General features: G+C 33.8%; 1 protein-coding gene across 2 annotated transcripts in view; it reads left to right on the top strand.

Annotated features, from left to right (window-relative positions):
- The first annotated feature begins 5,033 nt into the window (after positions 1 to 5,033).
- Positions 5,034 to 11,530, top strand: part of LOC132733515 (uncharacterized) — a 28,318-nt gene continuing 21,821 nt past the window's right edge. The window contains exons 1-2 of one of the 2 annotated variants that reach the window (XM_060720171.1): positions 5,034 to 5,865; positions 9,889 to 9,989. In XM_060720171.1, coding sequence (XP_060576154.1) covers positions 5,261 to 5,865; positions 9,889 to 9,989 — 706 coding nt within the window. In that variant the 5' untranslated portion in view covers positions 5,034 to 5,260. The remainder of the gene's footprint in view (positions 5,866 to 9,888; positions 9,990 to 11,530) is intronic. The other variant, XM_060720170.1, reaches the window with a different exon arrangement.

Below are 11,530 nucleotides of genomic sequence, written 5' to 3'. Positions count from 1 at the left end.
CATGTATATTTTTCTACCACAATAGTATTTGTCATTTTAGAGTAAATGCTATTGACAACATTTGTAAATATTGTGTTTTGTTACTTTCTTCCACCTGACTCACCAAAAGTCTTATTTATCGGTACATAACTACGATATTTTAAAAAATATTCAATCACTATTAGAGTCTATAAGACTGTGAATAAATAATTTATGGTAAAATGACAAAAAAGAACTTGATATAGAACTGAATATAACTGAATATACATGTATATTCAGAAACTCTAGCATGAAAATAAATTAAGTAAAGATATGTCGGTAAGAAGCAAACGCATGTTATTTATATTTTTTTTATAATGAAATAACGAAAATTCTTCAAAAACACTTTTATAAGATCTTGTCTTTAAAAAACTTTTAATGTTGCATTTCTGGAAATTCTCCGGGAAAATATAGATTTTCTACATCTTTATTCACAACGTATTTAGTTGCACGATTTTGTGTTGATAACCGATAATTTACCAACGTTAATTCGCACCTACGAACATTGTTAAGAGATTCTTTACACAAATAGCAGTCCAACCCAACATTTATGTCGTAATACACAATACCGTGTTTGCTATATGAAACGACTATTACAGATTTTACAAATGTAGCCCGTGTGAAGTTATCTAAAGTTAAGATTGTCACAAGGAAGTACAGATAAAGTTGTACGTACATATTTTTATCTCAACTTGTTTACCCACGTACAACTGGAATGTTACAAACTTTTTTGTAGGTTAATAAATGTGTCCAATAATTACTTGTTATCCTAACTAGAAATGAAACGCTTGACTTCCTTTTTGCACATTCAAGACCATATAGCTTCTAGCTTGGTTATTATGCCTACGTAACATTACAAGCGGGGACCGGCCGATGTAGAGGGATCGATGGGACACCGTTGATAATTTGAGATCGAAGAGAAACATTTCAATCATGTCCGGAAAGAAGTGGGTGGTCATTCACCCTCTGTGGTCCTGTAGTTATTCGGACGGACTCCGAAGGGTATTCATCCGGTCACCCGGTGAAAACACACTTGGCATCTTCTTTCTGGACACCGATCGATATTCTTAAGTAAATCGGCAGAGTATCGTAGGGTAAATGTCCTATTGCCCTCCTTTATTCAGCCGGTTTGCAGTTATCGTACAGTGACTGTAAAGTATACGGACAAAAGACGTGCGATATCCGACCAGCTGTCGGACGGTATTCGTATGGCATGCTCTCCATTTTTCCTGCCGTTCTTCGTGCCCCCTCTTATGCTGGTCCTTTCCCTTGTTTTCTGGGTTAACTTGCCCTCTTCCCCTCTTGACTTTTTTCTCACCTTTCTTTACTGGCTGTTTTGGAAGGCTTATTACACATTGAAATCAAAGTTTTCGATAAAAAGATTGTAAATGGAACTAACATATGACGTGTGTGAACACGTAAGAACTGTCAATGAAAGTACATTTGTATATGTGTGAAATTATTAAGTTTCTTAATTCTTGCCATCGGTTGCCCCGTACAGGCGAGTCCCCCAGAAGATAAGATACAACAAGAAGCCCCAATTTCAGAAAAATATAGAACACAAGATTAACAAGGAAGGGCTGATTCAATGAAAGAAACCCGACACAATACAACAACACAGGACCGCCAACAAGAAGCCTAGCAGGACACCAACAAACCAGGAGAGTGCACAAGGCAAAGCCTTTAAGCACTTTTACACGGGACCTCAATTGTAAGTCTGGACCAAAAAAGCTCACAGAAATTTCAGTTGGCCAGCCCGGGAATCGAACCCACAATGTCGAGATTACAAAATAGAGAAAATAAGAATCCCTAAAGAAAGCCCAAAACAACAAAGTTGAAAATGTTGCAGGCTCGGTTTGATTGAGCCTGTTCATGGACGGTACTGTAAAGTGCAAACTACCGCCCACGCCCCCTAGCACCGGCTAAAGCAGAATTCAACATTTTAACATGAAATAGGAAAATTTTGAATTTAGAAACATCCGCAGATGTGTTCATACGGCGGTTACCATTGAACCTTCAATGTGACACTTTCGTGCCATTCCATGAAATGCGGCGGATGCTCCCCAAGTAATAGAAAGCGTGTGCCCTAAACGAGAAAACAGTGGGCGGAACTAAATAAAATGGAATTCTGTAAGGGGATCAAAGGTTATGAAGCCTGCATATCACAGATAAGACGTCAAAAGACAAAATTAAAAAGCAGGCAACATGTCCTAATGGTGATTCAACATTATTCAAGAAGAAATATTGGAATCACCCAACTAGAAAATGCCGAAAAGTTAAACTAAAAATACCATAAGCACAACAATAATGTCGTGCTGAACGATCTTTAAGGATCGGAAATATTACATCTCTGACTGAATGTACGGGGAGACTTTTTACAGCCGCCACACGGCACAAATAACACGGATGTGATCATTAAAAAGGTAAAAACAGAATCCCTAAAGAAAGCCCAACACGGCAAAATTGAAAATGTTGCAGGCTCGGTTTGATTGAGCCTGTTCAGCCTAACTACTACAAGTCTAGCGATTAAACCGATTGAACTCTGCAGACTGGTTAACGAGAGAATGGTATTAAGTGATGGTGTTTGTGATTTTTCCTCCGGATCACGGCAGTAATTCAGCTTGTCAGAGCGCAGTTTAGCCTTAGCATCGTTCCTTGACAGTCTGTTAAGCAGGTATACATTAATAATCCCCTAAACTTTAGCAAGGAATTGATAACTTCTGTACATCTAAAGTGAACTTCACCGTCCGAGAATGGAACACGGGTCGCCTAGTTCACATTCCAACGCTGAACCTACCGTAACACTATCCTTAAGGGCACCTTAAGACCATACGTGCAATATACTCCCAGCCAGTTACCTGCCGAGTCGTCTTTGGTGAGTAGATCCCCTATGTAAGTAGATTTTAAAAGCACAATTTATGCATTATATCTCAACAGAGTAGCATTTAAATTATATACAGCTGTCTTATTCTATCGGGCAGTAAGTAAGTATCCAGTTGAAAATGTGTTTTTCAATATAATATTACATGCTCATAGAGGTCTATTTGTTAGTTAAAAATGTCATTTATTTTTTATTTTGATTTGGGTCATAATCGTCAGGGCGATATCTATTTCAAACAGTGGATTCCTTTGTAAACGACCCTTTACAGGACTGCACTCTCCCAAGTAAGTCGCAACAGGTAAACATATCAACCCTGGTACTAAGGATGATTTGACATTGACAAATCTCTAGATAAAAAGAGATCTTAAATATCTTCAATGATGGACCATCCGCCTGTTAGGCACAGACACAAGTATTTGCCCCGAACATGTCACTAGTCATGTCCTTCAAGGATTATTCTGAAGCACAAAGTGGTCATAGTTTACTCTGCTTAATGTTCATAGAGTATAAACCAAATACATATATATGAAATTTGAGCCGAAAGTAGGTGACAGTACAGCGCTTTTTGAGCACCTCAGCTATACAATTAGCCGACACACCATGATAAGGTGAGGTGGGCGTGATAGAAGCTGTTGGTTCCAAGTAAAGAGTCTACCCATTAAGCGTCATTCAGTACCAGAGGCTCTTGCATCCTTGTACCCTTCCACGTTGTTCTTGCCTAATCTGTAGGGCCGCTCCCTCGACTTCGGTCAAGACATCGGCTGTTGGTCCACAAGAGCTAAAATAAGGTCTTACTAATAATGATATTTCACCGTCCTAAGTTCTTCAAATTATTCTGCCGACCTTTCACTCTCAACGACGTAACTTACCGAGATGAAGAGGGAGAGAGGAAGGGACAGTAGAAGAGAGAACTTTGTACTCATCGCTGTATTGGTAACGTTTAAGATGAACACTTAGGTATAAGAATTATTTCAGTTACAGACTAAACAAACATTTGATTATATCGTACATAGCAATAAGTACACTGAACATATATGTTAAAGGACCATTAACTAAATATCAAACTAATATTCAAAACATAGTGGATGAAAAGTTTCCTCTTCACTGTTCACTTATAAAATTTCAGAATAAGAAGATGTTGCTTACTTGAATATTCTATTGAAATTAAGATCAAATTCTGAATAATGTCATGCAGGTTACTACATAATCTAAAAAAGTGTGCACATTTATTTCTCACGGTTTTCCCTGAAACTTCAATTCAATTATTGGTTAATATGAGTTTTTTTATATAAAAATGTGTATATTTTTAGAAACAGTGATTTTCAAATTTAAACGGCATACCCATGCCTACCTCAAAATATTTCCCCGTTAATTTTCATTAGGGAATTCAGGCTGTATTATCTATTTAGGACGACTGATAACATTGTTTTTAACGCCAGCATAATAAAGTTATGTCATGTGGAAGTGACATATAACGAGCCTATTTGTACTTTAATACTGTGATTTAATCTATGTGAGTCATCTTGAACCTGAAGAAGATATTTAGTCAAAATCGTTTGCATGCCCATGTACTAAAAATATTCCTTCCGTATCAACATATAAGATGTAAGTTTACATAAATAAAATTATTTCCAATAAATAATTAGGTTTTTACATTTACTTAAAGCAGCAGGCCTCCAGATTCGTGTTAATTTTCATGAAAAATTTGGAAATGTATTTAAAAGTAAACTATTGTGAGGTGAACAAACATATTGCAATCGGCACTTACAATCCAAGAAAAAAAAGTCGTCAACATATGCAATAATAGCCCTTACTGCGTTTGTAACGCAGTAGAATATGGTAAAAAAATACTGCAAAATCAGGCTTTAATCTTACATAACATGAACAATATAACTTGGATCTTGAATGTTTTTACCTTTCTTAAATTATTAGTACATTGTCCTATTATTGATTTTCTTGAAATAATTTTGCTCGTCTGGAGGCGTGCAGCTTTAAACACAATTATATGAATTTCTATCGATTTTAAACAATGTATTTTACATATATTTAATATTGGTTAAAGCTGTAATTCAAAACGCTCAAATATTAGGTGGGTTATCACGTGTTTTATTGTGTAATCAATAGACGTATGTGCACGTAAAAGTTGAAGGTTGAATTGCAATCCAGGAAGATTTATCTTCTTTTCAAAACGGTTGAAACTTGTCCTTTTATTGTTATACACAACAGCCATGAATAAACACGATTTAAAAGTTAAAAAAAACTACCAAGATTCAGTAAAATGATTTTGAGTTAGAAAGGGTTAGTAAATATCGGTAAATAAGTGATTGTGGATTAAATGTGTTAAAGCGAAACAAAAAGAAAATGCAGTGGTCTGAGGATTGTTACCGACTAGATAAAGTGACTGATATATTTGGCATGCCGTGTGTTGTAAGACTTGAAGAGGGTTACCTACCTCCTGACGAAGCTGAAGAGTTTGCTCAAGGAGATATCATTACGCTTGATACAGAAATTCCCTCTGACAAAGTTGGAGCATACTTTATTCAATCTGATGATAAAGATAAAGAAAACGTCAAAAAGACACCTAAAACACCAGATTATGGAGTTCTTACATCAGATAGCCAGGAAGTCTTTTTGCCGTATAGTTATGATGGTAAATTAAGAGTGTTGAAAAAGATTGTGAAAGTACAAAATGTAAAAGAACTCGCAGAAATCTTCCCAGGTTATGCTGAGCTTGAAGGGAAACTATCAATTAAAACTAATAAAGGTGAATCAATTACACTAACAAAAGGGACCACTATTGAACTGGACCGAACAATTCCCGGCTCGAATTCAGCACCAGATACGCTTGTTATCAAATTTGAACATTCTAAGCAAGAAAAAGTTGCTGCAGTACCTTACACTATGAAAGGAAAATTTCACACAAAAGCAGATTTAAAAAAGTATACCATTAAAGAAGCAATCGAAAGGTTTGTATTATAACCTACGAATGGCGTTTTGAAGCTGAAAGTTCATGATCAGTATAAAATAATAAATAATTAGATACCCAATATTCTAGTAATTCTACAAATTTCTGTTTCATTGCATACATGACCTAGAAGTGGCTCTGCCAATCATGCTAGACAGGAATATTTAACTATATACTTTAAATTGTATGCTTATTGTAGGAATATGATCAATTTGGATAATGCATTTTTGAAGTCAAATTGTTTCGGAACGTTAATAAAACTTAATTATTCAGTGAGACAGTGAACAACTGTACGCAATCTCATGTTGAGTTTTAATCATATACTATTTATTTAAAGCCTCGGGCAAATGCTTAACTAAGTCTATGCTTATATGCTAATATCAACGACTATAATGAAGTCGTTCTTTGTTCTTTGTAAATGAGGAAAAAAATTTAAAGGCACATTATGCCTCAGAAATGTATAGTTTTCTTCCTTAGAAAGGGCAAAAATAAGTCTTACAATGTTAAGATAATTGTTTTAGAGCATGTTAGAGGCTTATCATCTAAATTATAAATCCTAAATCTGAAATCAGTGGTCATAAAAGTAGCAAAATGTAAACAAAATAGTATTTTGACTTCCATACAAAATAATACTATATTACTATAAGAGTACTTATTGCCAAAGAGCAACAGAAGCAAAATATAGTTCAGGTCATTGGCTAGGGAGTAACGTTTTCGAAATTGTATCAGAACATCAAAAAAAAATCTTTTGAAAAATAAAACCATTCATTTCTAGGGAATGATGGACACTTAAAAGCGTTGAAGTCAGTCATTCAATATACTTTTATTTATTTCAACAACATTTGTACTTGCCGGCCAGATGTGTAAAAATGAAGTCCATGGTTCGTAAGGAAGTTAAATATGAACTGTTTCTATTTTAGGTTATATTTACAATCTATACTATTATCGATTTTGATTCATATTATAAATCACAAACAAACGAGGGAGAATTGAGTCCACGATATAATCTATTGACATGTAATATTTATAACAGCAAAAGATTAATAATTTTATGTTATCTATTATCAATGTTAGATAAATGTGCATGTTTGACACCATATCATTCTAAACAATTATATGATTTTTTTTTTGATTTTTTTTATTTTTTTTATTTTATTTTTTTTTTTTTTTTTTTATTTTATTTTTTTTATTTTTTTTTTTTTGGGGGGGGCGGGGGGGAGGGTGTAGTTGTTTTTTATGTGAATTAAAGGTACGAATACTGCCTAGGCTTCCAATCAGCCAATGAAATAAATATAGTACGAAAATACATGTCTAGCATTGTAATTTTTACCATACAAACAAGGAAATTAATATGATCGTGTTTCTACATATTTTACTTATATAGGTTTCATGTGTGCAAGTTTATTTCCTACTATTACGTGTAAAATGTCGTCGAAATGTTGTATCATCTATGATGTAACTTTCGAAGGAAAATTGGAAACTTTCATCATAATATGAAACTGAAAATGGCTTGCAATGGAAAGAAAAATGAAAACTAATAACTAAAGTCGATGATAATACCATGCATTTTTTTGGTGTGTTAAATCCATCGGTAATTTTAGAATTTATGTAAATAGAGGTCCCCAGCAAGAGTACATACCATTTGGTGAAAATAACAGGTCTGATTTAATCCCCCAATCACCTCTACCAGTTAATCTTTAACAATGAATGTAAAAAAAAACAACAAATAAAAGTATGTAGCAACTTTTTCAGCTGCCACATAAAACTTTAAAGGCTTGACAATTTCAACATTTTCGTGTTAATGTTGAATTCTGCTTAAGCTGGTGTTAGGGGGCGTGGACGGTAACTTGCACTTTCCAGTACCGTCCATGAACAGGCTCAATCAAACCGAGCCTGCAACATTTTCAATTTTGTAGTGTTGGGCTTTCTTTAGGGATTCTGTATTTCTCTATTTTGATACATTAATATATTTATTTCAATTTTGTTGATATGTTATTAGCATGGGATATGACTTCTCATTCTTAAGAAGTAGAGGAGGAATCTGATTCTTTTTTGTTGAAATTTAGTGTTTACCTAACATTCCAATAGATCTCAAACATTCAAAATATACTGCCATTATTTAACTTAGTAGACATAACCTATATTGAGAAATTGTGAATGTAAGGGGGACTTTATAGTACAAGTGGTATTTTGAATGGTTTAACATAATACTGGTACACTGTAGACAATAATGGCGGATAACCAGGAAGTAAATTTCAAATTATCATTTAACAATTTTCAAGTTACACAATGTCAAAATGTTAAAAAAATGATGAGATAGGTAGTATACAAATTTTTATTTTCGCATACGTGCCAAAATTATACATGAATCTAGTTGTTTAACTGATATTTAATGACAGTGTCAACAATAGACTTCTGTGTGAGTTTCATACTGAAAGTTTGAAAGAACGTTATATTGGTATGACATTAAGCTCTCACAGGTTTATACATCATATATATGCATTCAGTGTCCATGAACACCTGTATTTGCCAATTTCCTTGGATAAGTCATTTAAGTCCTTTGATACATGTATGTTTTTTTGATTATACACTTCTAAAGGAAGTAGCAAAAGCTATGGCAGTTAAGGGTAAAAATCATAAATGGGCAGATGGATGAATTAGGTATTACTGGCTTGGATTTTCAATGTCCAGGATTCCTCAGGCGATCATCCTATTTTTTTTAGATTTTTGTCGTACTGAGAGACCTTAGGATTCCAATGCGGAATAATAAGGCTATGAATATTTTATGACGTGATCTAATGTGGAGTGAGAACCGTTTGATATTATGCCAAGTTAACACTAGGTACTTTCCTTGGAACTTACATTTGATGACAGGATAAACTGGGATGCTTTCATTTGATGTTTTTAATTTATTCTTAGAAAGCAGGACTTTTTTAACCTGGGGATTCTTTAGCATTGACAAGTGTGCAACGGTTTTAACAAGTCAGGTTTTGTTATTATAGTAGTTAATTTGACTTTCAAGCCCTGCATTATACTTGGTGATAACAATGAGACCAATAATCTAAATCAACGGTCCGCAAGAAGCAGTAAGGAAAATGGCATGGAGATGAGAGAGTAGTGGTGGTAAGAACTGATGAGCAATTGTACCAATATTCCAAAGTTTACTCTACAGTCTACAGCTTTGACCAATGAATGTGTGGCTGAGGCTAAGAGTGATTTGAAGATACGCTTTCACAGTTGATTAAGTAGCGGTAGCTCAAAATTATATCATGTTGCCTTTAGAGCAGATAATATCGATGACTTGAGATTAGTTAGTAATGTTTGTAGTAAGGGTAGTTGCAGAAAATGCTGCGCTATGTTTTAATTGTAATTATGGTAAAACTGATGCTAAGTCTTTTACCATGTTGAAAATCGATTTGAGGACAAAGTCTCAGGGATATAACTGTTGCTTTCGGAAATATGGAATCTTTTTCATAAGCAAGGCTTACTTTTGGAGATTTAGGATTTAATTTTAGATGATTGATTATGGCACCGAATTACGGTGGCATAGAGGTGACATGTGTGTGTGTGTTTATTTAACTTTACATGTGCGCACGCCATTGTATCTCGTACGCACCACTTAATTAGGAAACTCGTGCGCACGACATAGTATCTCGAGCGCACGAGTTAAATTAAAACACACATATGCCATCTCTGTACCACCGTACTGAATAAAATTAGTAAGTCTGAATTGGAATCTGGATAGGGTCTTTGATTTGGAATTGGTATCCACCTATATCGAATTTAGCATACCTCCAATACGTAAAATACACCAAAATTCTACCTGCGCTACAAAATGTCTCTAGCATCTGAAAAGGGCCAAATTTTCAAACTCAGTCCTGTCTATAACCCATTTAGATAAGTCGAAACAAAACTAAATGATAAGAGACAATGAAACATTTATGTTCAATAGGACGTTTGTTCACTTTTATCAATTTTGACTTTCTATATTTTTAACTATCAATGTTTTTTTTGTCTATGTTAGATATGGACTACCACTAGAAGTGAAGTTCATCACCGATGAAATTAGGCAGAAGTTTTACCAAGAAGTTTTAGCGGGACGTCGTAAGCTCGCATCTGTCACTGGTATATTTCCTAGAATATCTTATCTTTTGTCATCAACCATTTCTAAGAAAACTGCTCATAAAATGTTAAATGTAAATCTTGCTGATCATGTTCTGTTTTGTCTTGTACTTATCTATTCAAAATTGCTTGGACATTAATATACATGGATAGCAATATTAAGCTTTAGCCTTAGATAATGTTAAGTTCTCTCTAAGATCACTTATTTTCTTTAATTTGCAAGGAATACAATGAAGAAAACAAAAAGTAAAGATATAATAGTTCCTTTTGTGAAAAAGCAAAAAAAAGTACTTAAAGAGCTAGCAGTTTAAAATAACATTCTCTTTTCTTAACTTTGAATTTACAGAATTTTTGTCTGTCTAGTTTAAACAACTTCCTAGTTTAAATAGTTTAATTTCTTTTAAGAAAACTTTTTTGCCTCACTTATAATGTGACTCGTAAATAAGGAAAGGTTCACACCAGCATTTTTAATGATTTAGACTTATTTTATATTAAATGTGTTTTAACACTTAACCTGCGGGAACCGGAAGTGATTAGCCTTTGCCACCAATAATGGGTCAGGTCAGACTACATATTCGAGCTGTCAGACCAGACTCTATACTGTTGGCTGATCAACTTCAAATTTCCGTCTTGATGTCCTCAAAATTAGTCAAAAGGTCAACTCCAAAAATGGAAGGTTTAAGAAATTATGCATGTTATGGGTCAATGCTTGTCTTTCGTTTTGTTTTGATAAGTTAAATTCTCTCACTTTAAAGACATATATATTCAATGCGTTAACAAATCAAGTATGTAGTTCTAGGTTTTAGCAATTGGCAATACGCAAAATTTTGTAAACATAATTTGTTGATTAAATAAGTTGAACCACAATAAATATGGAAAAACTGCGATATAATAAAATAAATAAACATTTATTTATAGTATAGAGTGGTACATTTGCCGTTATATTTTAATTATTTTCTCATATTTTTTCAATTATTGATAGAATGTCAATCTCCTGTGGTAAAACTCAGTTTTAGCTCCACTTTTTTTAAGAAACAAATTTGAGCTATTGTTATGGCCCCTTCGTCGGTGTCGGTTAACCTTTTCATTATTTTTTTTTCTCAGAAACTAGAAAGGCTATTGACATCAAATTTTGTATATATGTATATATGTTTATTGTCATAAAAGGATCCCATTTCACTAGAGCAGATATTTCTAAAATTATGTAATGCTAAGTTATGCCCCCTTTTTGACTTAGGTAAACCCTTTTTGTTAAGAAAAGTAATTCACCACAAACTTGATATACACGTTCACTATCGAAATATGCTACTAGTACCACTTCAGAAGAGTAGTCCTTAAATTTATTTACACAAAAATATATCCTTTTTAACTAATTATTTTCTTCTTATGACAATTTCTTAAAAACTGTCAAAGTAAATCACTTCAAATTGGAATACTTTTTCATTTTTTTATTTGAAATGCATTTCTAAAGAGTAGGTAGCTTTTTTCAGTTATGCCACCTTTTTGACTTTGAATTTCTTGGTACATTTCTTATAGTGTATCAA

The sequence above is a fragment of the Ruditapes philippinarum genome, unplaced genomic scaffold (genome assembly GCF_026571515.1).
Source record: "Ruditapes philippinarum isolate M1 unplaced genomic scaffold, ASM2657151v2 ctg1634_1_1_1_1, whole genome shotgun sequence".
Lineage (NCBI taxonomy): Eukaryota > Metazoa > Mollusca > Bivalvia > Venerida > Veneridae > Ruditapes > Ruditapes philippinarum.
Note: the sequence above shows the minus strand (reverse complement) of the source record. Positions and strands in the feature narration are given on the sequence as shown.